The sequence below is a fragment of the Nicotiana tomentosiformis genome, chromosome 7, assembly GCF_000390325.3.
Source record: "Nicotiana tomentosiformis chromosome 7, ASM39032v3, whole genome shotgun sequence".
Lineage (NCBI taxonomy): Eukaryota > Viridiplantae > Streptophyta > Magnoliopsida > Solanales > Solanaceae > Nicotiana > Nicotiana tomentosiformis.
This window is the reverse complement of record NC_090818.1, coordinates 88,428,230-88,444,666: the sequence shown is the minus strand read 5'-3', so window position 1 is coordinate 88,444,666 and position 16,437 is coordinate 88,428,230. Positions and strand designations below refer to the sequence as shown.

The window sequence follows — 16,437 nt, the reverse complement described above, 5'->3', positions numbered from 1 at the left end:
GCATTAACAGTAGCAGTAGCAGTAGCAGTAGCAGTAGCAGTAGCGGTAGCAGTAGCAGTAGCAGTAGCAGTAGCAGTCGCAACAGCAGTAGCAGTAGGCAGCAGCAGTAGCAGTAGCAGTAGTAGCAGTAGCAGTAGCAGTAGTAGCAGTAGCAGTAGCAGCAGTAACAACAGCAGTAGCAGCAGCAACAGCAGTAGCAACAGCAGTAGCAGTAGCAGTAGCTGTAGCAGTAGCAGTAGCAGTAGTAGTAGCAGTAGCAGTAGCAGTAGCATTAGCAGTAGCAGTAATAGTAGCAGTAGCAGTAACAGTAGCAGTAGCAGTAGCAGTAGCAGTAGCAGTAGCAGTAGCAGTAGCAGTAGTAGTAGTAGTAGTAGTTATGGCCTAATCAAGTCATTCTCGAAGAGTTAATCATGCTTCATTTGGTACCAACACACTTAACTACGTGGTTATGGTTAGAGACAATGCTTTTGAAAGAAATAACTCTAGTTAGTGACTTTGAGACTATTGAGTTGACTTTGGCAATCATCGAGTGGTTTATTGGACCATAGTGATCTTTAAACTTGAATGTGGTTGTTGTAAGATCTCGACTCTATCCTCTTTTACGATCTAATTGCGCGAGGGGTGAGATGAATTGTTGCTAGTCCAATCCGTGTGAATGGTCTAGAACATGCCCGAATGTGCTTCAAGGCGAAATCCTAAGTTTTGTTTGGTTTGAGAAATGATTGTAGTCTTTCATTGGCCCGTTTGTGCTTTCTATTGCCAACCAGTGTCGTTATCCCTAGTCAACCCCATTTGAGCCTCTAGCCTTTCTCATTTGATAACCATGTTATAAGCCTTCACCTGTTTTGTCGTGATCCTCTCTTGGCACCCGGACATTTCTTAGAATTCTTGTAAAATAAGTGGCTTAAAGCATAAGTTTCGGGGAGAGATGAGGAATTTGAAAAAGGTATCAAGGCACGAAAAGAAAAAAAATGATATCTATGAAAAGAGAAGGCAAGAAAAGTAAAAGAAAAAAAGCAAAAAAGAGAATAAGTGGAAGGGTTGATGGATTTGAAAAGAGGTAATGATCCCTAACATGAGCATCAAAGGGAGAAAAAGAATGAAATGGACAAGAAAGAGTGATGTTAAGTCTCTCTAGCCCCTAAATAAAAAGAAAATGCCTCTAGGAATTGGTAATTGTGAGCCGAGAAATGAAAATGTGGATTGCTTAAGGAAAGGTGTAACCAGTTACCCATATCGTATCCTACCCTAATCCAAGAGCCCTCATTACAACACGAAATAAGCCCTACTTGATTTCGAACCGAGTGAGCTTACATTAGTGGTAATCTACATGAGGGCAAGCCTATGGTACTTGAAGCCGTACTTGTGACATTCTCTTGTGAGAGAAGAGTGAACCTTTCATGAATCTTAAGATTGAATGCTAACTTTTTAAGTGAGCTTGGCAAATGGAAGGTAGAGGAGGAAGTGTTTGGAGTCCACTATAACCTACATGATAGAAGAAGAGTCCTTGATGAGTAAAGTCAATTTATGAAGCTCAAATGTCACATTAGAACTATATGTGCATGAATATTTGACTTGTCACTTTGTTGATAATGCATGAGTACTGTGGGTAACTTTTGGTCCAAACTGAGTATGAATGGCTCACCATTGACTCGCTGAAATGACCTTTAACTTTGCGGAGGTGGGAACTAAATTATTTGCTTGAGGACGAGCAAAGACTTAAGTTTGGGGGAGTTGATAAGTGTTGATTTTGAGCACTTATTAGTAGCTTTTTGCTTTTGTTTTAGTCTGAAAGTATTGATTTATGTTCCCAACACTAATGAAAGTGTGCAAATTACAGGAAATGTTGGAAATTTAGGCTCTCATAAAGAAATCTGACTAAAAAAGGAGTGTTCTGACTCACAAGGCAAGAAGGGGCACAACACACAAGAAGTGCGGTCTGCAGAGGTATTTTTGCAATCGTAGAAGAAAGTACGGACTGCAAAATTCCCTCTGTGCCCGTATAACTGTTAAAGAAGCCCAGCAGTCTTTAAGCAGAAGTGCGGACAACACATGAATTGTGCGGCTGCAGAACATGGTCCGCACTGACAAGAATCAAAAGTTCAGAGAGTGTGAAAATTACCAAGACTTGAAACCTTGCCTGAAGTGCGGACCGAACTAGAATTGTGCGGCCGCAGAAGCTGACTTGCAGTCGCAGACCAAATTGTGCGGCTGTAGAATCTAAGTCCCTGCAAGACCAAGCAATGTGCGGACCGCACATGGAATTGTACGGACGCAGAAGATCTCGAGGGGCATTTTTGTCAGCGAATTATGGACCACTATAAATAGTCGGGAATCACACTTTTAGGTAAAGTTTTGAATTTCAAGCAATTGTAGCCGTTGTAATTTTCCATTTTAGGAAATTTGTGATCATTTTGGGATTAAAACATCATAGTTTATCATTTTAATCTTATGTTATGAGTTTAATTAGTATTTCCTTTTTGTTTTCTTCATTTTCTACTATGAGTAGCTAGACTTTTACTAGGGTTGTGACCCAACCCTAGTGGGAAAACCTTATGGGTATTTAATTTAATGCTTGTTTATGATTGGGTATTCATTATTTAGCCTTGTTTATGCTTTAATTTTAGAATTAATGGTTGCAAACATTGATTCATGTCTTTTGACTATTTCTTTACTTGAGAAAGAGGGACCTAGTTTAGGAAAGCTTGGCTAACAAGAAATTGGGTTAATTAAGGGTTTGATTAGCCTAATTAAAGGGTTTGAACTACAGATAGGGAAAACCCGACTTGAGCTCATATCAACTATTTAGCTTGATAACCATTTGGGATTGAGAAAGCCAAATTGGGCAAAATCACTCTATGACCGAGAGGTATTGAGTGGGTAACTTAGAGTTGAGAGATATAATACACCCTGATCAATAAAACAAGTGTTAAAGTACTTAACCCATTAGGCAAACACCTAGGTAAAGGTCACACCCCTAGGCTTTTTAACTATTTGGTAAAAACAACAAAAACAATCATTCTCTTTCTAGTTTCTTCTCATTAGTTTATAATTGTTAGTGATAATTTGAAAGTAGAAAACAAAGTCCTTTGTTTGGAAGCACAATTTAGTTATTTCATTTGCTCTTATCAAGTGTATACCCTAACACCCATATTAAACTCCCTGTGAAAATCGATCTCAACTCTTGTTGGGTACTATTCTTCCAACGACCGTTTCCACTCACTATTGAGTGCAGATTGGACGTGGATCAAGGATGCACAAGGATTTCTAGAGAAGTGTCACTGTATTCTCTGCACAATGGGTATTTGTAGGGGTGAGCGAAGTTGTTTTTACTATATTTTAGCTGTCGGGAGAAACGTATCAGTTTTGCCAAGTTTATGAGGAGGATAGACCAGCCGATGCAGCAGCACCCATTTGAGCTCAGTTTTAGAGATATTTTTGAGGTAGTTTGTTCTCTAGACCCTCCGGGATGCGTGGCGTACAGAGTTTGAGCAGTCGCGCCAGGTCACCATGAAGGTGTCAGAGTATGCCATCAGGTTTGGTGATTTATCCCGTCATGCACCTACTTTGGTTCCTGCAGTTAGAGAGCGAGTCCGCAGATTCATTGAAGGGCTCAGTTATGATCTTAGATTCAGTATGGCTCGGGAGTTCCATACTGATACTCCATTTCAGAAGGTGGTGGAGATTGCCATGATGTTAGAGCGTATTCGGGGTGAGGAGAGGGAGGATAAGGAGACCGAGAGGTCTCGAGGTTCTGGAAGGTTCAATGGATTCTACTCTTCATTTGTGTCCCATCATGGCGGAGGCCCGAGTAGTCGGCTAGTCAAGTCCTCACTTCAGAATATTGGTGGTGCTCCAGTTAGTTCTTTAAGTGCACCACTGGTACGGGGTTCGTACAGCGGTTATTCAAGTTATCCGGTACAGACTTAGTACGAGCAACCACGACCGCAAAGGGGTTGTTGTGAGTTTGGTGATACCAGGCACATCATGAGAGATTGTCCTAGACTTGGGAGGGGCAGATTTCATCAGAGCGCTCAGGTTGCGAGCTCTATTCCAGTTGTTATGCCACTTGCACAGTAAGTTAGAGGTGGAGGACAGGCGGGTAGAGGGCGCCCTAGAGGGGGAGGCCTGACCCGTTGATATGATTTTTATGGTAGGCCTGAGGCCACTGCACCAGATGATGTCATTACAGGTATGGTTTCAATTTGTTATAGAGGAGCATCATTTGTATTTTGATTCGGTTCTGCGTATTGGGGTGAGTCCTCCTATCTTGCTTCACATAAGGGTGAGTTTCGTTATTTTGTACTATAATTATGTGTTTACCCTTGTTGGGAGATTCTATAGTGGTAGCCCACGCCTATCATTTGGTTTTGTTCACTATTGAGAGCTATGAGACTAGAAGTGGCTTTCTATAACTCATTACAGTAGTTTTTGATGTGATTTCTGGATGGTTTGGTTATGATTTGTGATTTAGATGATCTACCGGTATGGGGAGTTCGTTACATGTTGTGATTGTTTTTCACGGAATTGAATAAGTGGAAGGGTTCGGTTGGTATGATGTGTATTCTACTTGTGATTCAGAGCTGGAGATAGGATCCTCGGACTTTCATATGGCTTGATATGTTTTAACCGGGATACGTGCCGCGGTGGGGGGTTATATTAGGATGAGATCCTTATGGTTAGGTCATATATTTTGATTCTCCTTTGTAGAATTGATTCGTAGTATGGTACTGATAGGGAGTTGTGCCTGCCGGTTTTATTTAATAGTTAACTTGTGTGTTTGTCTTTGCATATTTAGTCATATTCGCATTGTGCTTATTGGAAAAAATTGGAATGTTGAAGGTTTGGAAGGTTGAGAGGTTTGACCGGGAGTTGACTCTGTGAATATCGGTCTCGGATTGCGATTCCGAGAGTTGGACTAGCTCTGTTATGTAATTTGGGACTTGCATGCAAAATTTAAGGTTATTCCGGGTTGATTTGATATAATTCGGCGCGAGTTGTAGAAGTTGAAAGTTCATAAGTTCATTAAGTTCGATTTAAGGTGTGATTTATAGTTTTGATGTTGTTTGATGTGATTTGAGGCCTCGAGCAGGTCCGCATTATTGTACGGATGTTATTGGTATGTTAGAACGGGGTCCCAAGGGGCTCGGGACATTCTACTGTCACTGACCCAATTTTTGAAGCTCATATCTTGCAATTTATAAGAAATTTTGAGATGATCCAAAAATGGAAGTTGTAGCACATTGAGTTTATTTTTTAGAAAATTAAACCATTTATCATTTGGAGTTTTGTACAAAATGTTATGGCTATTAAACTACATACTATATGAGAAGAGTTTGGAAAGGGTAATGTGAATTTGTTCATCGCGATCGCGGGGAATGGACACGATCGTGAAGGGTAAAATTTGCGCTGGAAAATTTTTGAATCGCGATCGCGAAGGGTACCTCTGGAGTAGTGTTTAAAGTACTCTATTTTGAAGGTCTTGGTCATTTTATCATATTTTGAGCTATGGAGCTAGGATTTGGGCAATTATGAAGGAGATTTTCACACTTTGGATTGGGGTAAGTGTTCTTTATCCAGATTTGATTATATTTCGTGATTCCATCTTTGTTTTTAACATTAAATTAGTGATTTGAATGGCAGAAAATGAGAATTATTATATAAACTTTCAAAAATGTAAAATGAGGATTTGAAGGTCGATTTGATGTTGGAATTGGATAATTTTGGTATGGTTGGACTCATATAGGAATGTGTGTTTGAATTTTGTGAATTTTGTCGGGTTCCGAGAGGTGAGCCCAAGGTTGACTTTTTAGTTTTCATTAAAGATCGAAGTTTTATTATATGGAATTATTTCCTATGATTTTTATTTATGATATTAAGTTATATTGGCTAGATTTGAGCCGTTCGGAGTCTGTTTCACACGAGAAGGTCATTTTAGAGTACCGGTTTAGCTTCTTTGACGTAAGTATTTTGCCTAAATTTGTATGGGGGAACTACCCCTTAGGATTTGAGTCGTTCGTGCTATTTGTATCATGTGAAAGCCGTGTACGCAAGGTGACGAGTACATACTTGGGCTTATATGTGAAAAATTGACCGACTTAGATTCTTAGGCTTCTTTCATGTACTTATTTGGAATTGTTAGCACATGTTATATCTTTTATTCGTCATGTATACTATCACATGCTTTATTTGAAGTTGTCATTACATGTCATATTCTTTAATTATCGAGTTTGCTCATATATGCTTTATTTGAAGTTGTTATCACTTTTATCATTATGTGATTTCCTTTATTGTGAAGTTACTCTTAGTTAAAATTGTTGTTACATGATATCCTTTTTTTGCCGGGTTATTCTCATTCATTTAGACGTACTGCTAGTTCATGCCATCTCTTTCATTATTAGCCTATTCATACACCAGAATCCGAAGTTTGCCATTTCATAGAAATACTTTCACTATTGAGTTTATCCTTAAACAATTAATTGGGATTGAGGTTATCGAAAGTAATTAATCTATTTTAATTGAAGTTATGTTTAAAGGGGGTGTTATTCCTTTTTGAGTTACTTTCCCGTTTATTTTGTTGTTATTGAGATTTCATACACATTATGTTGAGTCGTGGGCTATTTGTTGTGGAAATATTGATATTGTTGGATCTTTGGAAAGGTTGTGGCCTATGGGCACTTGTGATACAAGTTGATATGTCGTGTTATGGTGATGTTAGAACATGTGAATTGTTGTGTGCTTGGTTGTTGTTATGCGGAGTATAAGGGTGGTATTTCACCGTTTTTGTTTTGTGGAGCATAAGGATGGCATGTTGAATGTACAGAGTGATACGGGTGGCTTTTGTGTTACTGTCTAGGCGGAGCGATAAGGGTGGCTATTATACAGAGTAATAAGGGGGGCTATCAGAGTGATATGGGTGGCTAATATAATTGTCAGGGCGGAGTGATATGGGTGGCTATCAGAGAGATAAGGGTAGCAATGTCAGTGATGATTGGGGATATTGTGTTGGTGATTTTCGTGTGATGGTGTGCTTTTCCTTACATATGTCATACACCTTACATGATTTGTCGTGTTGCTACAATGATCTACTCGATATCTTTGATATTACTTGTTGACTTGGGCTACAGTAGTACACTCGCATAAGCATACACCGTAGCATGCCACCTATACTAGCTCAGGAGCATGAAACTTGACATTTATTAATCATGACCATGTGTTCTTGTATTATCGATTTTAATGTTGATATTGAGCCTGTGACCACTTTGTATAGATTATGATTATGAGCCTATGACCATGTCGGCGAATAGTGATTATGAGCCTATGAACATGTCGGGTGGATTGTGATTATGAGTGTATGACCATGTCGGGCGAATTGTGAATGTGAGCCCGTGATCATGCCGGGCGGATTGAGATATTGGCATGTGAGTTGTCCGTGCGGTTGTGATTTGAAATGTGGGCACAAGGTGCTATGAGCATAGGATGGTGGGTTGAGACTCGTGACTTGTGATTATGAGCTGAGGTATCACAGAGTGATTTCGTTGTGAAACTTGTGTTAGAACGACTTGATTAATTGGTTGTCCTTTGTGTTCCTTATTTTGTTTTAACTATACTTCACAGTGTTCTTATTGCTTTATTATTTATATCACTTGTTGATTCTTGTTTCCATTTATTGATATCTGCTTTTGTTATTAGCTTTATACTTCAATACTGCACGGGTTATTTTGTCTAGTAGGTGTCTTGATTTGTACCTCGTCACTACTCCATCGAGGTTAGTCTTGATACTTACTGGGTACCGACCATGGTGCACTCATACTACACTTCTGCACATCGAGGTAAGAGCCTCAATGTCCAGAGGTCACTTCGCTTGACCTCTGGACCAAGAATAATCATGATAGAGCTGAGAAACGTTCATGCATGCCATACATTTAACAAAACATAGAAGGATTCTGAAGATTTGGCATTGCATTATTTGGTCTAGGGTTTCGGATTTGGGGATTTTGAATCACCAAGATAAAACGAGCAAAGATTCAGCGAGAATCGTTAATATGAGAGACAAAAGAGATGATTTGAAGTTAAATCTCATGACATTGAACGAATTTGTGCAAGGTCCTTTGATTGATGGAGCTGGGCAAACGAGAGAATTGAGAGTGAAAAGGGAAAGGGGGCGATTGAGTCGTATAGGGGAATGATTAGGGTTTGGGTAGAGATTAGGTCGTCTCTAGGTTTAAACGGGTGGAGGTGATCTGGGCCGTTAGATCTTTAGATCAACGACCCTGATAATTCTGGCTTTAATGTTTAAAATAACAAAATATGTGGACTGTTGGATATTTGGGTTTCGACAGTTGAGATGAATCTGAAGATGTGTGTAAAATTAAAGAACAAATAAGAGATAAAATGTGGGTTGTTGATCAAATGAATCAACGGCTCAGATGGAATGTGCTTCTTATGTGAGTGATAGAGACGGGTGACGTGGCTGAGTTTGATTGGCTTAGGGAGGGTATCCTGCATCGCCAAGGTGGAGTAGATGGGGTTGTTTAGACCGGATCTAATCCGTTTAGGCTTGGTATTTTGGGCTGTAAATAATTTAAAGAATAGCCATTTTGCATTTAACTAGGTATTTGCAACTATAGCCTTTTTGGTTTTTAAAATATTTATAATTAATTTAAATGAACTTAAATAATTTCAGTAAAATGTAATAGAAATTATAATTATCAAAATACACTACTATTTACTGTAATTAATTAATTATTTATAAAAATACTTTATTTTCCAAATTATGACGTTAAATTCGAATTATAGAAATAGTAGACTAATTAACTAAAAATTAAGGAATAACTTATTAAATTAATTGTAAAACTCGTGTAATGTATATAAAGGTTACTTTAATAGTCTCAAAATAGTAAGTATGATACATCTTATAATTATGTAATACCAAATTATTAATTTCAACACTAGTAATTACTAATTTTTATGAAAAATAGGTATTATTGATTAGAAAATATTTTCAACACATTTATTCCAAATCGTTAAGTATAAATAAATAAATTTTAAAAGGGAAGGCCAAAATTGGTCGTCAACAGCTGACCCTCTTTGACCAGAGATGATGAAAGAGTTTTCAAGCAAAGAAATCGAACCAAGGCCAATTTTGTCGCGACCTCAGGCATGCATTGCAGAAATGACATATGGCTTTTAATTACTTACATACCTCGGGCTTAACAAGGATCAAGCCTCATATAATTCTAGAGTGATGGTTTGGATGAAGCGATGCTCGCAGAAGAAGTTCCCATAATAGCGTTGTAGCTTGGTTTGTTGCATAGAAGAAGTTCCACGTTGCGATGTTTGTTCTTGCAAAAATGAAATACACACATACCCATATATCGTAATGCAGATATGTTTAAGATGTGATGTAAATGATGCAGGAATGATGATGCCTGGTTGCTGGCTAGCCGTTATTTGGGATTAGGATGACAGGGTACTTGAATTTGACTCGATTGTTAGCCATCTTGTGTACCATTCCACAGCTCTCGGAGCATTAAGTCTCCTCATAGTTTGGAGTGTCTCTGCGCGATGGGAGTAGTTGACTTGTAATGTAGAATGTATCTTCGTGCGATGGGAGTAGTTCTATTGAAACGTAAAACATTTGTCTGATTCTGAAATTAAGACTGCCTAAATTCCTACTCCTTTGAAATTTGCTACTCCATCGAAGAACATTCTCCATCCTAGGTATGACTCTCCAATGTCTTCTTCGGCAAACAACACATCTTCGTCCAAAAAGTATGTAGTGAGCGGTTCATAATCCTTGTCCACTGGATTCTCTGCAAGGTGGTTAGCCAAGGCCTGTCCTTTGATGGCCTTTTGTGTTATGTACATAATGTCAAATTCGGTGAGAAGAATCTGCCATTTGGCAAATTTTCCTATAGGCATCGGCTTCTGGAAGATATACTTGAGCAGGTCAAGTTGGGATATTAGATGTGTGGTGTATGTTGACATGTAATGCCTCAACTTCTGCGCGAGCCAAGTCAAGGCACAACAAGTGCGCTCTATCAGAGTGTATTCGGCTTCACATGGTGTAAACTTCTTGCTTAAGTAGTATATAGCTTGCTCTTTTCTCCCAGTCTCGTCATGTTGTCCCAACACGCATCCAAATGCCTTATCCAAAACTAACAGGTATAATAACAATGGCTTCTCGGGTTCAGGAGGAACCAACACTGGTGGATTTGGCAGGTACTCCTTGATCTTGTTGAAGGCTTTCTGACACTCCTCTGTCCACTTTGTAGCGGCATCCTTTTTCAGCAGATTTAAGATAGGTTCAAAAATTACCGTGGACTAGGCTATGAATGTGCTAATGTAATTTTTCCTACCAAGGAAACTCATCACATACTTTTTACTCTTGGGCGGGGGTAAGTAATGAATGGCTTTTATCTTTGAGGGATCCAATTTTATCCCTTTCCTACTTACTATGAAACCTAACAATTTTCTAGCAGGGACTCCGAATGCACATTTTTCAGAGTTCAACTTTACTTCGCAAGCGTTCAAAAAACTTCTTTAGGTCTTCCAAATGTTCTGCACTCTTTTGAGATTTGATAATGACATCATCCACATATACCTCAATCTCTTTGTGAATCATGTCGTGAAAGAGGGTCGGCATGGCCCTTATATAAGTAGCACCGACATTCTTGAGGCCAAATGGCATGACTCGGTAGTAGTAAACTCCCCAAGAAGTAGTGAACATTGTCTTCTCTGCATCTTCTTTATGCATCAGGATCTGATGGTACCCGACAAAACACTCCATGAATGACTGCAGCTCATGCTTCGCGCAATTGTCAATGAGAATATAAATGTTTGGTAAAGGGAAATTACCTTTCAGACTAGCCTTGTTAAGATGTCGATAATCCACACATATCATGATCTTCCTATCCTTCTTTGGTACCAGTACGATATTTGCCAACCATGTGGGATAATTGGAAACTCTCACCATGTTTGCCTATATCTGCTTGGTTACTTCTTCTTTTATCCTCAAACTCAAATCTGGTATCAACTTTCTAGATTTTGTTTTGACTAGCGGTCTGGTAGAATCGGTAGGAAATCAATGTGAAATGATGTCGGTGCCCAATCCAGGCATGTTGTCATATGTTGATGTATTGTCGGAGGAGCTCGACCAACTTTTCTTTCCACTCTGCTTCTAAATGGATGCATATTCGAGTCTCTTTCACATTTTCTTCGCTTCCCAAGTTGACTACTTCTGTCTCTTCAAGGTTAGATTTTTTCTAGCTTTCCAACTGTTCGATCTCTTGTGGGAGATTATTGGCATCATACATTTATCATATTCCTCGTAATCTGGATCACTTTGCTCGAGGGTTTCGTTACATGTCATAATCATGAAACGCGGGTTTTGTCATCTTGATTACTGAAAAAAGAAAAAATAAATATAAATGAAGTGATAAATAAGTTTGCAATAATTTTTATTTTATTTTCAAAAAGCTTTACAATTCCACAATAACAAGACTCCCGGCGAACCAAAGATGGGCTAGCGGTCCAATTCTGCAAGTCCTCTCCTGGTTTTGCATTTCGAATGGTCAGTGTATTGATATCAACTTTGTCACAGCGCTCCTCGATCATGGTCACGAACAACCTTCCCATTTAATCAACGATGTCATCTTCTGGTGTTGTGCTCTGACCCCGACCCAAAACATACTTTGGCACAAAAGCTTTCTTCCTGAAGCCACCGCTACAAGTCTTTCCAGTTGGAGGATGATTCCCTATTCTGGCTCTACCTTTCTGTGCACTTGGCTTAATTGGCTCTGTTATGCCATCTGATCGGTTTCCCAGCCCGGTTCCTGGTCTGTAACCATATTTCAAAATTTCTCTCATAGCCATCTTTGATCTATATGGTGACTGCATACCCAGATTTTGCTCGGTCTTTTCTATCTCCATGGTCCGCATGATGTCTTCCGCATTAAAAGAAACCCCGTCTAATCCTTCTATGAATGGAACTGCATGTTCCAGATAAGCTTACTGGCTCCATTCGCCGTACATTACAATCTCTTGATAACCCCACTCGAACTTCATGCACTGATGGAGGGTGGACGGGACTGCCCCCGCCATATGTATCCAAGGTCTTCCTAGTAACAAGTTATATGAGTATGAAATGTCCATCACTTGGAACAGTATGGGAAACTCAATTGATCCAATTTGCAGAGCTACATGGATTTCTCCAATGATGTCCTTATGTGACCCGTCAAAAGCTCTTACCCTCACATGGCTTTCTTTTTGATCTCTCAGATGAATACCCAACTCTCGTAGGGTATAGAGCGTGCATATATTGACTCCATATCCTTGATCAACAATACTCGGGACACTACCTGTGATGACCCGATAGGTCATCTTGAGTTTTAAACCTTAATTCTATGTTTTAAAGACTCCAATAGCTTCCTTAACCTTCCTCGATTTGTGTACGCAATCCTAGTGTTTTTCCGTAAGGCTTTTATGTTAAAAATTGATAAAATATGAACTTTTGCATTAAAAATCCATTTGAGTTGACTTCAGTCAATATTTTGAGCAAACGGACCCGGATCCATATTTTGACGGTCCTGGTGGGTCCGTATCGTAATTTGGGATCTGGGCGTATGCCCAAAATCGAATTTGAAGGTCCCTAACTCGAGTTATCGCTTTTTGTTGAAATTTTGAAGTTTAAAGTCTTAATAACTTTAAAGAATTTACCAGTATTTGACTTTGTTGATATCGGATCCGTATTTTGGTTCCAGAATTCGGTATAGGTCCATTACTATATTTATGACTTGTCTGTCAAATTTGGAAAGAAACGGAGTTGGTTTGACGTGATTCGGACGTCCGGTTGTTAAAATAAAAATTCTAAAGTTTTCTTGAAAATTGCATTTGAATTGGTGTCCGATTCGTAGTTCTGGGCGTTATTTTTGTGTTTTGACCTTGCTAGCGAGTTCGTCTTAGGTTTGTGGACTTGTGTGCATATTTGGTTTGGATCCCCAAGGGCTCGGGTGATTTTCGGATAGCCTACGGACCTTTTGAAGTTAGAAAGTTTGCTAGTTTTTCACTTATGTTGGTTTCTGGTTTTTCGTACTTCGCGGTCCCGAATATACTCCTGCGATCGCGAAGGATAAAATGGGCTGGGGGAGATTTTGTTTTACGCAAACGCGAAACCTTGGTCGTAAAAGCGTAGCATTGGGGGGCCTCCTCTATGCGAACGTGACCAGTCACACGTGAACGCGTAGCGTTACATAGGCTGAGCAGGGGAGTTGAGGTAACTCTACGCGATGCCTCTACGCGAACGCGAGCCCAGTCTCGCGAATGCATAGGTGAGGCGGGCTAGACCTTCACGAATGCATGGAGTTACTCGTGATCGCGTAACATAGTTAGGCCATGCTCTTCGCGAATGCATCAGGTTTCACGCGAACACGATAAACACTTGTTGCCAGTGATTTAAAACAGTCCAAAAACGGGATTTCTTCCATTTTTCATAAACTCTTCATTAGAGCTCGGCCTAGAGGCGATTTTTAAGGGGAAACTCAACACCAATTCATAGGCTTGTACACTTTAACTGATTTTCTTCCATTTCTAACATCACCCATTAATATCTAGCCCTAATCTTTGTTCTTCCATGGTAGAAAACTAGTGATTTAGGAAGAATTGACGATTTTAACAAATTAGGGATTTAGAACTCAAATTGAGGTCGGATTCCAAAACTAATTATATTATCGGGCTCGGGGGTGAATGGAAAAATGGATTTTGGTCCGAACCTCAGGTTTTGACCAAGTGGGCCCGGGGTCATTTTTGACTTTTTGGGGAAAAGTGTGGAAATCCAAAATCTATGCATTGTAATTGATTCCTTTAGAAATATTTAACATTATTGAGTCAATTGTGGTTAGATACGAGTGGTTTGGAGACGGATTATAGGGGAAAGGCTCCGGTAGAGCTTTGTGTCGACTTTTGGAGTGAGGTAAGTGTCGTAGTTAACCTTGACTCGAGGGATTAGGACTTGTTTGCCTATTTGCTACTTGTCTAAATGTTGGATACAATGTATATATGAGGTGACGAGTACTTATGCGTTTTTGTTGCCTTAAAGCATGCAGGTGGGACTTGTTCCTTGTAATTTATTTCTTTCTTTGATCTTAATATCCATGCTTAGACTAGTTAATTACTAAATTGATTGTTCTTTTCACACTTATGGACTATCTATGATAATTGAGCATTGTTTCTGAAGTAGAGATTGGTATAGTGTAACCATTGTTGACATAAGACATGATCTTGCTTATTCTATCACCCTGTTGTTATATGTTAATTGTTACATGGTAAGGGAGGGTGTTAATGCACGAAGGGTGATGTCATGCCATATTTGAGTGTTAATGCATGAAGGGTGATGTTGTGCTATATTTGAGAGTTAATACACGAAGGGTGATGCCATGCCATATCTATTGTTCATGATGAAATTGAGAGTAAAAGCACGAAGGGTAATGCCGTGTCGTATTTATCATGTTATGGTGAGATTGAGAGTAAAAACACGAAGGGTGATGTCGTGCCCTTATTACTGTTTCATGGTGAGGCTGAGAGTAAAAGCACGAAGGGTGATGCCGTGTAGTTTTATTCATTATGTTTGTTCATTTTGTTGGTTGAAGGTTTATTGACTGTTTCTTATTATCATTCCCTGTTATAGTTATCGTATCTTGTACCCCTTTAGCATGTCCCCTCCCAATAGTACTTGTTAATTCTATATTTGTTGTTATGTTGTACATATATTTCCGTCTGTACATGTTGGGTCGGTTGTACTCATACTACACTCTGCACTTCTTGTGCAGATTTTGGTACTGGTCCCAGCTGCCCATGATGTGTATCATCTCAGATTGGCATTCGAAGACTCGAGGTAGATCTGCTGGCGTCCGCAGACCTTGAAGTCCCCTTCCATTTCCCCTATTTACTGTCATTTTCATCCGAGACAGTTGTATTTATTTCAAACCCTATTTTGTAGAGATTCTATAAGCTCGTGAACTCGTGACTCCACATCCGGGTTGTACTTAGATATTATTGGTTTTATGTCATTTGTATTCCATTTTAGTTTCTCTTCGGCTTAATTTTTTTTACTTAATTGAATTGATTAAAAATTGACTTAAAGATCCTCTAAAGTTGGCTTGCCTAGTAAGTGAAATGTTAGGCGCCATCATGGCCCCGAAGGTGGAAATTTTGGGTCGTAACAAATTGGTATCAGAGCACTAGGTTACTTAGGTCTCACGAGTCACAAGAAAGCTTATTAGAGTCTGAAGGATCGGTACGGAGACGTCTGTACTTATGTTCCAGAGAATATAAAGTTTAGGAACAAATTTCACTTCTATTCTTCTTTATCGTGCGGTTTTATTCTATCATTGCTGATTGAACTCTTCTCTTTTTGTCGTCCCACAGATGGTGAGAGCACATGTAACATCTTTAGTTGGACAGCAGCCGGAGCCCCCAGTGGCAGCTCCTACTAGCGGCAAAGGATGAGGCCGAGGTCGCGCTAGAGGCCGAGGCAGAGATCAGCCTAGAGCTCGAGCAGCAGCACCAACAATGGAGCCTTAGGTAGATTCTGATGAGAAGGTTCCAGCTCTGACTGTGCCTGTTGGACCAGCTCGGGTCCTGGAGGGGTTCATCGCCACCCTAGTGCTTCAGGACGCTCTAGTCCATTTGGTGGGCCTTATGGAGAGTGTGGCCTAGGTTGGTGCATTTCCTGTGGCACTAGCCGTCTCTCGGGCTGGAGGAGGTGCACAGACTCCCACTATTCACACTCTGGAGTAGATGGCTCCCCAGTATCAGTCTCCAGCAGCCCCTCCAGTTGGGGTAGTTCAGCCAGTTGTTGCGGTACAGGTCGGTGATAGGCCTGCCATGTCTTCTGAGTGATTATTAAGATTAGACAAGTTCACAAAGCTCTTCCCAGTTCACTTCAGTGGTACACCTTCTGAGGACCCACAAGATTATCTTGACCGCTGCCATGAGGTGCTGTGGAACATGGGTATAGTTGAGACCAATGGGGTCAATTTTGTTGTATTTTAGATGATGGGTTCCGTCAAGAGGTAGTGGAGAGATGACATGTTGACCAGACCAGCTAGGTCGCCTACACTTACTTGGGAGCAGTTCTCACAGTTATTTCTAGAGAAGTTTCTCTCTATCACTTTGAGAGAGGATTAACGTAGGCAGTTCGAGCATCTCCAGCAAGGCAGTATGACTGTTACTCAGTACGAGACTCGTTTTGTGGATCTATCCTGTCATGCTATCCTTCTGCTTCCTAGTGAGAGAGAGAGGGTGAGTAGGTTTATTGATGGACTCGCTCACCCTATCAGGCTACAAATGGCCAAGGAGATCAGGGGTGAGACATCTTTCCAGGCGGCTGCCAATGTCACTAGGTGGATCGAGGTGGTTCTTGCTCAGGAGAGAGGG

General features: G+C 40.1%; 1 protein-coding gene across 1 annotated transcript in view; it reads left to right on the top strand.

Annotated features, from left to right (window-relative positions):
• Nucleotides 1–3,930, top strand: part of LOC138895957 (probable GPI-anchored adhesin-like protein PGA55) — a 10,406-nt gene extending 6,476 nt beyond the window's left edge. The window contains exons 4-5 of the mRNA XM_070180724.1: nucleotides 11–355; nucleotides 3,485–3,930. Coding sequence (XP_070036825.1) covers nucleotides 11–355; nucleotides 3,485–3,930 — 791 coding nt within the window. The remainder of the gene's footprint in view (nucleotides 1–10; nucleotides 356–3,484) is intronic.
• The last annotated feature ends 12,507 nt before the right edge of the window (nucleotides 3,931–16,437 follow it).